Source organism: Trachinotus anak, unplaced genomic scaffold (assembly GCF_046630095.1).
Source record: "Trachinotus anak isolate AG129_WGS33_773 ecotype Australia unplaced genomic scaffold, CSIRO_AGI_Tana_v1 ptg000026l, whole genome shotgun sequence".
NCBI lineage: Eukaryota > Metazoa > Chordata > Actinopteri > Carangiformes > Carangidae > Trachinotus > Trachinotus anak.
Window position 1 is genome coordinate 9,080,061 of NW_027273877.1, and position 16,369 is coordinate 9,096,429.

Here is a 16,369-nt window from a genome sequence, read left to right on the forward strand (position 1 = left end):
GGTAGAATTTTAAGGCATAGTTTGACATATTGGGAAATACACTCATGCACATTTTTGCTTTGACTCTCTGTACTCTGTATGAAGCTACTGTCAACTGCTGCTTAGCTTAGCTTAGCATAAAGACTGGGAACAAGGGGAACAGGTAGCCTGCCTTTTCTGAAGTAATAAAATCCACCTAGCAGCACCTCTAATTGAGACTCCAGAAAGTCAGTGCTCCTGGCCAAGAAATTGTCTTTTCCCCGTTTCTAGTCCAGTCATGCTAAGCTAAGCTAAGTGGCTGCTTGTGGTTTTTGGCACACAGACATGAGAGTGGTATCAATCTTCCCAGCTACCTCTAAAGCAACAAAGTGTATTTCCCAAAATTTCAAACTTTTTCTCTTAACACTACAGAGTTTTAACTGCAAAATATTTGACTTTGAAAACACCTATTTGAGTTTATGAGCTTAATATTCTTCTCTCTGAAATTCCCAAGTTCAAAAACTTGAGGTGTTTTCAGGGTCAGTGAAATTATATGGGAAATTCCAACATTCAAAAAGCTATGATTAAAGTTAATTAATGCGCTCAGTCAGATTCTGACTTATAAGTCAAATAAAAAAAATTAATAAAAACAATCAACTCAAATTAGATGCCAAATGAAAAATTCAAACCTGCATCTTTGAGCATTGATTTTATTGTTTTGGTTTTATGGCTAAGGCTATTCTGCCTACTGTTAACGATCTGTCCGGCACCAAACAACAAACAAACACAGTTAATGGAGGAGCTAAAGAGCCAGATATTTCCTTCAGGAGTTGATGGAGACCAAAACAGAGGTAAACCTGAGTGGATATTATACTTTACATTCAACAGGTGGACACAAACATCACTCCAAATAAAGATGAATGTTGCTCCGTGTTTGCTGGATGTGTAAATAGGTACTTGTTAACTAACATATTGGCATTTGAAGTTAGTTTCTGTTGCCTCCAAGTGGCCAAAGAAAAATCAGTAACCGCAGCTTTCAATTTTAATTTCAAGTCTTAAGTAGTGATTAAAATTTCAGTTGCGGATAAGATTCAGATTATTTTGGCCCTTATTCACTTCCATACAATTTCTACCTGCAAGAAAAAACTATTTTTTCAAATGCAATGAAACACATGAAAAAAAAAAAAACAAACTCATATTACAGCATTAAAATTTAATGTGGTTCTACAAGATGTGGAGGCTGTTTTTTTTCCTGCCTCGATCGAAAACACAATGGCTCCAGGAGGTTGTTCGACGGAGTACGCAAGACAGATGGGAAGTGACACGTGTAACCCAGAGGGCACAATGTAAGACTGCAGAGTCACTGGACTTCAGTGGTGCTGTGTGTTCGTGTGTGTGTTTGTGTGTGTGTGTGTTAGTTTGTGTAGCATATTGCCTCTGCATTTTCCTCAGACAGAAGGGATCATGTAAACACATTATTCTCTTTCACTCTGATGTCAAGCTGGCTAACTCCTCACAGCCGCGCGTCCAATAGTGACCCCGGTTCGTCTCCTTCAGGCAGCAGCAGCAAGAAATGCAGCCTGCCAGGAGTATTTTGTCACCCCCTCCGACTTGCTGCTGCAGCGGGGCCTTTGATGCAGACGAGCCCAGGCGGCGGACGGATAGTGCGTTGGGCGATGGTTGCCGAGGTGTCAAGTCACTGAAGCGTTTCAGGGCGAGTTGGACGCCAGATTGTTCAATAAATAAACTCCGACTGAGAGAGGAAAGTGGGCAGCAAAGAGGACGAGACGTGGGAGGGAGGCTGGCATCGAGTCATTTAGAGCGTGTGACAGCACGAACGCAGACCGGGCTCTTTGGTGTTGGACGGTCGTGGGCTGACTGATTTAAACACAAGAGCTGTATGTACACACGTATGTTTTTTGAGTGTGTTTGATTACAAATAAAGAGAAAGAGGAAGAATCTTATCTGTGTTTGGCTGCTTGTTTGCATGTCTTGATTTTAGCCTCATCCTGTACAATCTGTGTGTGTTTGTTTGTGTTTGCTTGGCCTGAATAAAGTGGGATTTCAATCTGCTTTTCTTTTTAAGTGACAGGTGATGCTGTAAATCTATTTTATGACCATGCTTTCACTTCAGCATCTGAGTTCTTAAAAATGTGGACGGTCCAGTCTGTGAAGGCCACACCAGTGATCTCTAGATCATAAAGTCAGTTTTCAAGGTGCTAAAGAAGCATTTTCTCTCGCTCTCTCTCCACTATGAGCAATGGTGTCCTACATGACAACAACACTTTCCGCCCCAAAGGTAATTTTGCACGAAAGATTTCAGTTTATCTATGCGCTTTCCCCTTGTTTTAAGCGGGAGGGGCTTCAACAATATTTACATCAGAATGTGATGAAGCAAATTGGCTTAAATAAATAAATAAAACCTAAAGATGTTTTTTTTTTCCGTTTTATAGCTATTTGTATTTTATTCACCCTTATTTTATTATACTATTCCATTTCTTAATCTAAAGCACTTTGAGCTACATCTCACTGATCAATGTATGTTGCTATAATAACTAAATATGCTTTTTCTTTTCAACAATTTATTAAAAATTAAAATTAAAAAAGCATCAAATATTTTCAAAATAGACAGCGATGTTTGCAGACATTTAAATTCTATGTTTGCTTTAAGTCCAGTACATGTGTATAAATTTAGGGATATGAGTGTCTTGTATTTCATGCACTGTAGGGGCATGCATGTATAACCATATGCCAACTGTACGCATTGTATCAACAAGTATGTTCTTACTCAGTCAAATGTGTAGCCTGGTTATAATAGTGTATTCAGAGATGGTTACCTTTCTAACAGGAAATACAAAGCAAAAATAGTGAACATTTACAGAACCCATAAACACAGATTAAAGTACTATTGTTATTTATGATTCAAAAGATATTAACAAAGTTCTGCAGTCAAATGCTGGATTCAAAATATATAACTTTACCTGACATTAAAAGATAAAGATTTTAGAAAATACATGCAAGTAGACTGTTGTAGTTGCATGGCATACGGTATAAGCTATATGGCTGCAATATTTAGCTCAGGAATATGCTACAACCGTTAAAACTCAACATTTCCTGAAGCTTAACTGCATTCTGGATTTAAGGATTATGTGAGTGGAGAAAAAAAATACTCTGCCATGTCAGAATGGCATCAGTGGACATGGGAATAACACCCAGAAAGCCTTGTGGGGAAAGTGCATTTTTACACTGAAGACACAATTAGAAATTTCTTGATTTGTTGGCATAAGCAGACCTTGGAGTTCAAGGCTCCTGTACAAATGCTCTCCAGCCTGGGCAGTGAAAAAAGGGCCCCTGAGATGGCAAAACGTCAGATCAGCTGACGTGTGGTTGAGAGGGGAAAAAAAATGGAAAACAGAGTGCGAGATATGTGCACTCTGCCGTGGGAGAAAACGGCAAAGGCACAGAGAGGAAATTGCAGTCAAACCACTTTAACAGCCAGACCTGCCACAGGAACCATTTGAGTATTTGAGAAGCGAAAGCATGTTAATCTGCAGCAGAGATGAACCAACAGGTTCCTGTGTCCATGTTGACTTTGATGTTTATTTTGATGTTACCCAGGTTCAGAATAAGGATGAGGTTAGGGTGCTTACAGTAATATTCATACAAATACTCAATAGGGATGGTTCAATGCTTGAACCATCCCTATTGAGTATTTGTTGTTACAGTAGATGCATCATGTTTACATTCTGCCATCTGGAGGAATCTTAATGTGAATACAAGCACAGTGGGAACGTCATGTTGTGTATTTTAGATATCATTTTGTTTTACAGTCATGTGTTCCTCATATATGATGTTATTGCATTATTTGGATATTATTTATGCTGTTATTTTGATTTTGATATTTTTTGATTTTGATTTTTAGATATCATTTATTATTTATTTTTAGATTTTCAATTCTTTTGTTCCACTTTTAGTCTGTAATTGTTGATATTTTGTTCAACCTCTCAAATGTTGAAGCCATATTTTCATCTAAAGACAATTTATACATGTAACAAAATATCTGTATTTATTTTTTCAGTGCATTTGGCTCTAAATAGAGAAAAATCCATGATCTACTTAATCCTCAACACTCTTGGATCTACAATGGTCCTATGGCACCACCTTGTGGCTGGAACAATGTATTGGTTTCTTCTTCTCTTAAAAACACTACATATGACTGTACTACCTGAGAGCATAGTGCCCTTTTGCAAGTCGAGAAAATAATGCTATTGACTTTTGTGGTTCTTGAGGGAAATGCAAGGGGTTTGATTAAACATAGCCTAGTGATAACATATTGTTCTGAGACGTTTATCTACCACAACAAGCTCCACGCTGCAATTTACTGTCGCATTTTTCTCAGCACAGCAGCTTTGTCTCCGGATATATTTGTACAAACCTCTCTTCTGTGAGGAGCATTTCAAGCTCCCTACCAGTTTGTGTGCACTATGTCGGCCTGTCATGCCATGACTTGGTCAGTCAGGACATTGTATGGCTTTACAGGGGTCTACTGTGAATTCACACATGAATCACATGGCCTCCGGTCATGTCCTCTGATCAGGACTAGACAGCATTAACAACAACAGGGATACTAGTTATTCAAACTCATTACAGATGAATATTTTTACTTTAAAGCAAAACTATGCACATTTTCTAAGAATAAATACAACAATCTTAAATAAAAAGTTGAGTTCACAATAAAAAAACGCACTCTTTCTCAGTTCAGTACGTGTACTGGTATGATCAGAAGCTTATGGTGGCTAATCTTAGCAGAGGTTTTGCTATTTTTCTACATGAAGCTTAAACAGAGGGAGCAAAAAGAATACAACAGAGGTGGCTAAGCCTCTTAAAATCCACATGGTTGCTGGCAACCAGTTTAAATCCCACACAAAGCAGCATAGCAAAACAGATAAAGATACAAATGCTTAAACTTTTGTTATATTGACACGCTACACATCGTTAACCTAGATTCTCCACAATTCAACTGTTCAGTTCATGTTACAGTAACCATGAGTACAACAGTATACCTCATTCAGATTGACCCACATCATAAACCAGCGAGACAGCAAAACAGTGGCAACTCCCTACCTTTGAAGCAGTCATGAAGTCCCATTGTCTGTCTATTTACGAGCTGCAGCAGGACTAGTTGATGTTGAATCCCTTCTCCTTGTAGGCCTGGTCGACCTGGTCAGCTTCTGTCAGGGCGAACAGCCTCCCCTGTTCATCATTACCTACATCAGACACACACATTTCACCAATACCTCAGTTCCACTCAGACACATAAAGAATATTCTGCAGCAGTTACCAAAAGTCTACAGTATACACAAAACATACACTTGGCGCTTTGCCTTCGCTAGTTTCTTGTAATTGGCCTGGGTGATGGTTTTCTGATTAAGCCCAGTTAAAGCTAAAAATAGACATCAATTAGAACAACACTGCCCACATTTGGTGGAAGCAGGGCATTGTCTCTGACAGCTAGCTTGACTACCAGCCACTTTTTTTTGGTTTTTTTAATATTGACCAATTCCATATACAACAATAACTTGGCTCTGACATCTTCACAATATACTAAAGGGAACAGGTGCATAAAAATAATAATAATAAAATAAACTTATCTAATTAATTCTGAAAAAATTACAGATTTTTTTTCTCAAGTGAATGCATTATGCCATACTTAATCATCCAGGTCTGTGCAAACTACAGGGAAAAGAGCAATTCCTAATGAACATGAACTAGTGAATATTAATTAGATCTACAAACTGCAACTGAAGTGGAAAAGAAAACATCAAAGTCAGACAATGTTGCATCAATGTCAAATATTATAATTAAACCATCCAACCTAGTTATTATAATAAAAGCAACTTTTTAGTGCTTATTCATGGGGATCATAGAGGAAATACCTTGAGTCTTTTCCCTGTGACTCTCTGTCCACTGATGTATCCAACACCACCTCTGTTCTAATCCCGCTCTCCTGCGGTTCTTGCTCTGAGAGAACTGGATGATAACATGCCTCGTTTTGTTCTCTTCACTTCTGCCTGGCTGGTGAACCGAGTCCAAAATGTGGCTAATGCTCGGGGGGCCCATGAAGGAGACATTTTCACCAACAAGTTAGCAATTATACTACACTTATATCTTCACCCTCAGCGCCTCCATCGCTTTAGCTTTATGCTAGCTAGCATGACAGCGTGTTTGCTAAAGTTCAGAATTTCTTCCTTCAATACTTTCTGTCTTTGTAGCTGCTGTTCTTTACCGGAGAAAACGGAGCTTTTCCTTTGGAGCTCCCTGTGGAGGTTTCCGTCGTAGCAGCATGGTCACGGCCATGCGGGGCGGCAGCGTCGAGGCAGCGGCCTTGGGGTGTTTTATGTCGGCATGGTGCAGCCCCCCCCCCCCCCAGTTTGGATGCTGTAGGGCGTTTAAAGTTTAAAAGGACCACATAATGGTGACGTTGGACTGAAACTGGGGCAAACCGATGGAGCCTAATCCCCTTGGCTGCACGCCAGTGCACCCCCCTTGGGGGGGGGGTAAGTCCACGGGGTTTAAGGGGTGTCCCACTGTAAAACCACCCGGGCCATGAGGGCTCTCTAGCGCACTTTCCGTAAAGCCCGCGTTTCAGCCAGCAGACCACACCTGAGGAAATTACCCAAGTTCAACGCGCTGTGACGTTACCATGGTTACCAGGGGACGCAGTGGAGCGCAAAAACAACCGCCATTAGCATTAAAGGAAAAAAAAAGGATAAGGTGGAGGAAAAAAACATGAAAGGAATGAACCCAAACGTTAATGTTACAAGAAGAAGGAGTTTCCATGTGGTGATTCATAGACACTACGATGGCGTGATGATAATGTAAAAATGAAATGTGTGAATGTAAAATCAAAGGTCCCAAAGCCACAGTTGTACCTGACATGTTTTGGCGTCCTCACGGAAACCAGGCTGTATGTCGTAAAGTGCTGTCCCATTCCTCTTTACGCCACTTCTAGCCCTTGTAGTATTCTGCACTGAATCACTTATCAGGTGACGTCAATCAACGACCTAATAAACTTACACAGCATTATATGTTTAATATCTGATCAACCCAGTACAAGTCTAATAATACCAAAGATATACATATATACATATATCCTTTCTCAACTGGTCCAGGGCTCAGAGGTTCTGCTGTCTTGTAGTCCACATATATGCATTTGCCTACAGGTCATACAATTGTGCATACAAAGTAAATACAAAACGTGTATGTAAGTGTAAAACAACACCATTGCCAATGTGCACATTTCAAACCGCTGTGTAATATGTACATTTATAGATTCAATGTTTGTGTAAGTGCACTTGTTTTTTATTTTAACTGCACATCAAGTATACTTGGCACATGTTTGCTTTGCACGTTCATTGTTCTTTACTGTAATACAACAAAGTATTTTACCACATGAAAGTGTAGCTCAGGTGGACATAATTTCAAATTTAATATGTCATGTTTGTTTTGTCCGGGATTTACGTCAAAGGCTGTCTGCTTTTCCATTTCACAAAGATCCAGATCCAGTGTGGCAACTGCTGCTGCTCATTCAACAGTCTTGACATAGTCTGCATTATCTGCCATGCAAGAAAGGGAGGGGGCAGTAGAGGAGAGAGGGGTGGATGTGCGAGTGGTGAAGGGTGTAGTTTAAGTCTGGCAGGTCATGCTGGTCCTGCTCCTGTCCTGGTTTCAGCTCAGTGTGTTCAGCAGTGAAGTCTGATGCCTGCACGGTCTGGAGCCAACAAACTGTGTGATGACTGCACCTGGAGCTGAGTGCAGGTGGGTAACCACCATAATCCGAACCTAAACTGTATTATCCTGAAATTTACACATATACAGAAATTTGTCTTGGTTATATTGGTTTATAGTACCTTTTAGTTCTTTTGTGGCATTCTCTAAGGGATTGTAAACAAATTATTATAGGGAAAGGGACAGAAAATAGGAGGGTTATGTAAGTTTTCTTTATGTGGGAGGGTTGTCTGACTTTTTGGGCTTTTTTTTTTCTGATCTGCAAGAGACAATAATCATGTCTAATTTTCTATGAGCTCCCAAAACGTAAATGTCAGTTTTAAGATAAGATTTTTGCTTTTGGATGTTTTATTACAGAAAGTGTTAGTGTTATTTATGGATTAAATTATTGTGAAAGTACTGCTGGGGACCCCCAGGAAACCCCTCAGGCACCCCTGGGGGGGTGCATGGGCTCCACTTTAAGAACCACTGCTCTAAAGTGTGTCTTTTCATTTTGACTTTTCTGGTAGTTCTAGTAGCAGTCACAGTTTATTTAATCTGCATAATAACATAAGACTAAATTAAATTAAATTGAGTTAGCATGTACCTGCTTTAAGTTTATAATATAATAAGGGATGCAACTAGTAATTTTAAATTAATCATTTAATCTGTTGATTTTTTTTTTTTCAAGTAATGCTAAAGGCACTGTCTTCAGATCTCTTGTCTGACCAACAGTCCATAACCTAAAGACAGTCAATATAAAATCATATAAAATACAGCCGCAAATTCTCACTTAATAAAATAAATTGAAAAAATTGCCAATTAATTTTCTGTTATTCCATTAATTGAATAATTCGGCTCATATGCACAACCTGGGGCTTCTTTTCAAACATAATGTTGGACCCTCCTCCCCATGTCAATCATTTTTGAACAGTCTCTAATCACTTACATTATAGGAAGTACAACTGCACAACCGCAGACATTCAACTTCTCCTCTGTGTTTTCTTCTGCTTGTTTAAACCTCCCCTTTTATAACTGTTGTAGATTATTTTTAGTGAACAAGTTAATATGTGGAGTGTGTTTAGTTCACAGTATCCATTTATTTACACGTGTGCACGGCAATATGCAGGAGGACAGAAAATCTATCAGTGTGTGTAAACAGTCGACACCCAGGTCTGCGTGCTTGTGTTTTCGTGTGTGTGTGTGTGTGTGTCATTGTTTCTGTTCCTTATCAGGCCCAATTTTCACCGCTCAGTTGGTGAGCATAAAGACCATAATAATAACCACTATTCCTTGCTCTTCTCATATCTCTCTTCTTCTCTGTGCTAAATCCAATCTGTCAATGTGAAAGCCTGAATCTGCACATGACTCACAGAAATCTATTCATTTTGTTCAAAACCAATCACGTTACTCATATGGGTCCTGAGCCCATGATTAGAAGTCGTGCAACAGACTGTAATCTTTCACGACCGCTGCCTGTTTTTTTTTCCAGGTGACTGTGGAATCCGTGTCCCTCTCGTCATGAATGTAACTCCTAGCTGTACAGCTGAGATGCCTTTTGGATTCCAACCCCGTCTTAAAGGGCTGTACATTGCCACCGAGCTCCTCATCGCCGTGCTGGCCATCACCGGAAACTTCTTGGTTTGCCTGGCTGTTACCCGCAACAAGAAGCTTCGCACTGTCACCAACTACTTTCTGGTGAGGGAAGTTGTTCAACCACAAATGTGTGGTTTCTGTTAAAACTGCAGCAGATATCTAAAGGAGTAAAAAGTGTTTTTTTTTTTAATCGGTGGTTGAAGGTATCATTGGCAGTGGCGGACATCCTGGTGGGCTTGGTGGCCATTCCCTGTGCCGTGCTGACAGACCTGGGTCAACCTCGCCATAACCTGCCCCTCTGCCTTGTGCTGCTCAGCATCCTGATGGTCCTCACACAGGTACAAACAATTCACCAATGGATGAAGAAACTGACTGCAGGTGTATTTCTACCCAGATATACACCCCGGTTCAATGGCCCGAGTCTAGCCCATATGTTACAACACGTTTGATGTAAATTCTCCAATTAGTACGAGTTTTTACCACCTAACAATTCTATAGTGTTAAAGAATATTTTTTTCTCTTCTAGAGCTCCATCCTCAGCTTGTTAGCCGTAGCAGCAGAACGCTACATGGCCATCCTTCTGCCCTTCCAGTACCAGCGCATGATGAGCCCCAGGAACGCCCAGTTGGCCCTGCTGGTCACCTGGGGGCTTGGGGCCATCTCCGGCTCCGTGCCGCTCATGGATTGGCAAAGACAACCAACAGATTCTGAGTAAGAGGTTGGGGATGGATGGACAGATGATGGACAGATGAATGGATGAACGAGGGAATGAATGTGTAAACATGAAGTAGGTGTTGATAGAAGAATGAATGGTAAGAATACAGGGAAATGCACATGGATGAATTAATAAGGCTGGAAAATAGCATGTGTATATGGGTGGCAAAATGGAAGGAAGAATGAATGAATGAATGCATGGAAAGATGGAGGGAAGATGAATGAATGAAAGTTGAGTGGGAGGACTTTGAAGAAATTGAAATGAAGGGATGGATTAAATATAGTAAAAAATGACAAAAACAAAGATGTAAAGATGAATAAATGAATGATTATATGGGAAGATTGTGGGAAAATGAAATGAATGAATGAGTGAGCGACTGAATCAGTGAAGGCAGGGACATGTCCTGTGTGTATAGACAAATTGGATGGCAAAATAGAAAGATGATGAATGCAATGAATGAGTTAATAAATGAATGGGATGACTGTAGGATGAATGGATGGATGGATGGATGGATGGATGGATGGATGAATGGGAGGATTGAAGGAAGATGAGATGAATGAATGAATAAATGCAGGAAAATGGGATATGCATGACATGAACTGTATGTACAGTATATATCGGGGATAAGATGATTGAATGACAAGTGAATGGATGAATGCATGAATGAATGAAAACATGACAGTCATTAAAAGAATAAATATGGTAGAGAACAGAAGACTGGAAGGCAGCGAGGTGATGTGGGTAAGGGGGTGGAGGAAGATACAAACCAGAGGTTTCCCCCCCCAGTCATGCCCCTCTCTGTTGCCCTCCGGCCTGTCATTCCAGCTACTGTATCTTCACCTGTATGGTGGACATGAGCTACATGGTCTACTTCAACTTCTTCTGCTGCCTCCTGGTACCTCTGGTGGCCATGTTCATCATCTACGGCCACATCTTCCTCACCGTCCGCCGCCAACTCAGACGCATCGCCGTGCCCAGGGGAACTGCGGAGGACACGACTGCTGGTGGGAGCAGCAGGATAGGGACAGAGGAGACTGGCAGTTCAGCTGCTGGAGGAAGCACAGGAGGTGAACCAGAACAAGGAAGTGGCAGACAACCCAAGGAAAATAAGCCGGGCATCAGGTCTCTTATTGAAACTGAGACTACCACTGTCTTCACAAACCCGGGGTTAAGGTTCCCCTCAGCTAAATACACCAGCTTTTGCTCCGACCCCCATCCAGGAGGGTCCAGTGCGGCCAAATCCAACATCCGCACCTGTCAGGAGCTGCAGAAGGCCACCTCCCTCTTCCTGGTCCTGTTCCTCTTCATGGTGTGCTGGATGCCCATCCACCTCATTAACTGCGTCCTGCTGCTTTGTCCACAGTGCGATGTCCCCATGTCGCTCACACTCGCAGCCATTTTACTTTCCCACGCCAACTCGGCCCTCAACCCGATCCTGTACGCGTACAGGATGAGGTCATTCCGACAAACTCTGATAGGAATGTGGAGAGGATTGTGGAGTGTTTGGCCAAAACGCTAGCAGAGAAGCACTGGGGTGGGGGGGTGGTGGTCACAACAGCGTTCAATTCTACATATGATGTTGCTCTCGGTTAAAACAAACAAGCACCAAATGTAGATTTTTTTGTCAGCAGTGCAAGCTGTAAACTTAAATATTGAATCTGCTATTAGAGCTGATGGGAATGTCATGTGCAAGAGGAAATGTCAGAAGACAGAGATTCATCCTCTGGGAACCATGAACATTTGCAGATCATCCCAGGTTCTAACGGTTAAGATATTTTAGTCTTGGGATAAAATGCCAGTAGCAAGGACACAGCATGTAGGAATATCTGTGAATGAGATAATCAATAACTGATCAAAACATGTAGTCATTGGTTTAACACCTGAGGTCAGTGGTTTTAAAGGAACGTTTTAGGAACGTTCTGAGCAAATATTTCCCTCCTCTTACAAAAATCCTTAGTTGGAAAAAAAAAATCATGCTTATTTTTATGTTTTTACCATTTTATACATGAATGTAATCTTTCACATCAGGAACATGAGTGTTCTGTGTATTTGCCTTGTTCATGTAAAAGTTGAATAAACTAATTCTGCATGACACTGACAGTTTAAATGCACTCAGATATAACAGTAGTTCTGTCATTTTTCATTATATTTGAGCTTATGGTTGTACAGGTTTACTTTTACCTGGGGATTCTTCTTTTGTGTCGACCAAAACAATGCTGCTTAAAAAATAAACACAACATCAAATCAAACAGATGAGTCAAATCAACATAACTGCGTGCTTTATTGATATACAGTAAAGCATTTTATAATACAGTAGTAAGGCATATATTTGGTGGAATCTGATATGTTGTGAAGTATTGATGCGTTATTTGAAAAATAATGTGATGGTGAAACAAATGTTAGAAATGAAAAAAAAAACAAAGAAATCAATTAAATTCAGTGTCTGGATCAAAAACAAAAACCTCTTGGATCATGCTGCAAGAATATGATGTCAAAAACACGTGTGTATAACGCTGCAATTCTCATCATGGACTTCTCAGTGGTTATACATTAAATAAGGATGGATTTTATTTAGCCATACATGCTAATATTGTAACACCTCACACAGCACAAAACAAAATCTTTTTTTTAACCAAAGACAAAATGTAACACTCTGCTAGAATAAATGCATCCTCCACACACAGAAAACAAATATCTAGTATATCCCAGGTATGACAGTAGTGCACACAGATCAATTTGTTTTGTGTAAAATGCTCTTTTTTCTTTTTTTCTTGTTTTTTTTTTTCGAGTCATAGAAAATCTCTGACGGAGATGAGAAATGCAGCAAATGCATCCGAACATTCAGATTGGAGGCTCCTACAGTGCAGTCCAACATGTAAAGAGTGATTAGGACATCTGACATGAATCAATCAGCCAGAAATGATCAATTAATAATTAAGAATCTGAGAAAGTGCAGGATTGAGTACATTGGACAAATTGCCTCCGAACTACACTTTAACATTTTACACGAGGTAGAGCTTATGTGTCTGGGCTTCCTAGAAATCAAATATTTTTTGATTGAAATTGTGATGTTCTTCAAAGTGAATTATTCCTAGAAAATAATCGCAGCTAGCGGCCTCAACTAGCCAACAACTGTAGTGCTCAGATTCAGTTAAAATAACATTCATCTAAGTTCCTCTTACAGTAGCTCTGACAGGGAGAAGCTGTCAAATCATAACCTAAAACACAGTGTACTGTGTGCGCTCAACAGGCCCTAAAAAGACTCTGAGACACTATATTTGTGATAACAATTTAAAATCTAATCCTTACTTCCTGGATGAACCGGGGCAATAATCGAGATTTTTTTTTCTTTTTAGTTCTTTCTGAAGGAGTGGGGTAAAGACTCTGTGCCTGTCCCAATTCAGGGACCTCATCCTTTGGCGGCTGGATTTGAAGACTGATTGCGTCAAGGGTGTCCCATTTTGAAGTCTCCTTCAAATGCGGCCTTCTTTTCCTGCAACAGGTGGATCCTTCATGGCCCTACCTATCCCAAGATTCATTGCACACTGGTAGTGAAAGCAAACAACACCGACAGAGAGCCTGAGGATTATGCAACAGCTAACAGCACAACTTAAAATCAAGGGCCTTAAAACCTCAAGTTTTAGTGGAAAAAGGTTACACGTTGTCAAGGTTGCTAGGCGACAGAAATGGTAAGGGCGGGCACAGCTGGTGACGCAAAGTGAAACTCCTCCGTAGACCAGACTGTCTTATCTCAGTTCGGCCTTTGCAGTTTACAGCGGCTACCAAGGGCCACACCTTCGTAGGCCATGTAGGCCCCCTGATTTTGGACACAGCCACCTCTGTTTCTGTTTACATTCAGCGTTTCTCAGTAGAATACATTGTGTGTACTTTTGAGGTCTAACAACGTGTGAATTATAAACCAACGATACATTATTATGAAGTTTGCTTGCTAGCAGTCTTCCTCCCCATCTTTGTCGGCACACTTGGTGCGTTACTGCTACCATCTATCAGTGAAATAGTGTCATGCAGATGCAAATAAAAGGGGGGACCCGCTCTTACAGACATCGCTACATAGAGCTACTAGTGGTCAAAATCGACACAGGGTACCTTTAAACTGAAACGGGGGGGCGGTGAAAACCCACGATGTGCGTTAGGTCTGAAGTGACCTCGTTCACTTGTCTCAGTTCTGACTCAGGCCTTTACAACATGTGCTTGTGCACACAGTACATTGTGTTAAAAACAAATACAGGGATTAACGCTGTTGTCATGGAGATGTTCATAATGTGGAAGATGAATAGATGCATGGATGGATGAAAAAATTAAATATAACATGAGGTTTATCAGCCAAAGCCAAAAAAAAAAAAAAAAAAAAAAAAAAAAAGCTGTAATATAATGTGGAAATTAGGCACCACACACACACACAGACACACACACCCATACATAAAGTCACACACACACAGTCTCACAGACAACGTACTGTAAAGACCCAGGATGCCTGCATTACCTTGACAGTAGTGTACGCTGTTATTGAAAGACAGTTTCCTCTTAGAAAGCACCCTTATGATTACAATCATTCTTTTTTTTGATACAAATGTCTGAAATGCTTTCGCTGTTTCCCAATTACAAAGAGATGACAAATATATGACCACACTGAACACACTTATTTGTATCTCATCTCAACCACCACCCCCCCCCCCCCCCCCACGTTTTATACAGTTGCATAGAAGTTTAAAAACCAGCCTCTGTTAATAATAAAACAATTTCAGGACGTTTTAAGAAACTACTGAAATCTACAAGTTATAATGTTTTTCTTTTTTTTTTTTTTTTTTTACGTGTCGTTGGAACCGCAATCCTTCACAAAAATAGACGTTATATATTTGCTTTGTAAACCGTGTTTCCAATCCAGTTGTTTTGACTAGAAAAGCATGCTATAAGTAGAGAGGGAGGGATGGAGGGAGGGGAGGAGGAAGGGGGGGGGGGGGGGCAGGATGTAAAGGTTGGGAGACGGATCAGAAGGGCAGGGCCTCGTGCTGTTCGGCGCTCTGCTCGTCTGTCATCACGCTGACCAGTGACTCCATGGCGCGGCCCAGATCATCGGCCATGTGGAACAAACTGCCAATACTGGGACCTGGAGAGAGAGAGAGAGAGAGAGAGAGAGAGAGAGAGAGAGAGAGAGAGAGAGAGAGAGAGAGAGAGCTGTAGGTTGGCATAAGCTGAAAGATACATGGCAGTGGAAATGGACTAGTATGTGTGTTGAATACAGGAAAACTCTTCCTTGATGCACGCACGCACGCACGCACGCACGCACGCACGCACGCACGCACGCACGCACACACACACACACACAATGTTAACTATACCCTTTTTACACCAAAATTAGTGGGTATAAATGGAGTTTTTTAAACATGGTAAAAAAGACTGACTCCTTCTCCACTGCCAACTGAGTTTGCCAGAGGGGCCACACACAATGTCATCACATGCAGTTACAGAGCACGTGCACGTGCGCGCACACACACACACACACACGCAGGTGCAGGGGAGAGAGAGTGAGCTGCTAGCTGCTGTGCAGACAAGTAAAACGGACCCGTATTGTCTCATCCTCGTGATTGTGTGTTTTTAAAACTTATTTTGGGGCTGCAGCTCACTCTTTCATCCCCGAGCGCGACGTAGCTGTGGTGGGCAGGTGACGGGTGTGTCGACAGTGTTTGAGCTCTGAAAGACGTTACAGCAGGGAAAGAGGGGGAAATTAAGTGTGTTCACCCAAGTGTTGTGTTTACATCACTGCTGATCGGCGCTGGAGCCGATAAATACCTGTGTCAACTGCAGTCATTTGACCCAGGTGTGAATGCTGACTGTACCATTTTCTATCACCAACAAAAGCCTGATGTTGGCAGGTCTTAGCTGTTTTTTTAATCAATGAAAAACAGAGGCTCCAGAGACACTGGGGTCATACAACATGTGCATGTTCCGACCCACGAGCAGCTAGATAAGCACTCCGGTCTCAGTAGTCATGGGTCAGACCGTACACATCTTCAAACTTCAAACATCTTTGAAGTTTGATCTCGACTGCACAGCTTAAAGATTTATGGGATTGCAGCTAACACACTGACAAAACTCTGCCGGCAGACAATGCAGATATACAAACACCTGCTACTCGCTACAGCAGGTGTCTCCAGGATCCCTCCACACACACACACAGACACACACACACACACACACACACACACACACACAGTGAAAAAAAAAACCAGCCACATGCTGTCGCAGCTGGTGAACATGTATAGTGTTGACGTGTTCAGCGTCTAGGCTCTGACCTCAAAAGGAAGCACCAAG

The 16,369-nt window shown here is 41.2% G+C and overlaps 3 protein-coding genes across 16 annotated transcripts in view; 1 reads left to right on the forward strand and 2 right to left on the reverse strand.

Moving 5' to 3' along the window:
• The window catches only part of LOC139609381 (carboxypeptidase O-like), an 84,053-nt gene extending 77,760 nt beyond the window's left edge, over positions 1-6,293 (reverse strand). Inside the window, exons 1-2 of the mRNA XM_071463840.1 lie at positions 5,895-6,293; positions 5,083-5,225 (exon numbers count right to left, since the gene is read on the reverse strand). The gene's annotated coding sequence lies outside the window, so the exon portion shown is untranslated. The remainder of the gene's footprint in view (positions 1-5,082; positions 5,226-5,894) is intronic.
• A 474-nt stretch (positions 6,294-6,767) lies between these two features.
• On the forward strand, positions 6,768-12,559 carry LOC139609382 (adenosine receptor A1-like). The gene is made up of 5 exons (XM_071463841.1): positions 6,768-7,776; positions 9,218-9,423; positions 9,525-9,659; positions 9,848-10,032; positions 10,862-12,559. The coding sequence occupies exons 2-5, from the start codon at positions 9,247-9,249 to the stop codon at positions 11,553-11,555; spliced, it is 1,191 nt and encodes a 396-aa protein (XP_071319942.1). The 5' UTR covers positions 6,768-7,776; positions 9,218-9,246; the 3' UTR covers positions 11,556-12,559.
• Positions 12,294-16,369, reverse strand: part of dmd (dystrophin) — a 298,427-nt gene continuing 294,351 nt past the window's right edge. For all 14 annotated transcript variants that reach the window (XM_071463817.1, XM_071463813.1, XM_071463810.1 and 11 more), the window contains one exon: positions 12,294-15,164. In XM_071463817.1, coding sequence (XP_071319918.1) covers positions 15,046-15,164 — 119 coding nt within the window. In that variant the 3' untranslated portion in view covers positions 12,294-15,045. The remainder of the gene's footprint in view (positions 15,165-16,369) is intronic.

Bases quoted from the DNA above. Each gene is read 5' to 3' on its own strand.
- LOC139609382 (XM_071463841.1), top strand. From the start codon at position 9,247: ATGAATGTAACTCCTAGCTGTACAGCTGAGATGCCTTTTGGATTCCAA. The intron at 9,660-9,847 runs GTACAAACAATT...TTTCTCTTCTAG, and splicing joins TCCTGATGGTCCTCACACAG to AGCTCCATCCTCAGCTTGTT. The intron at 10,033-10,861 runs GTAAGAGGTTGG...CTGTCATTCCAG, and splicing joins AGACAACCAACAGATTCTGA to CTACTGTATCTTCACCTGTA.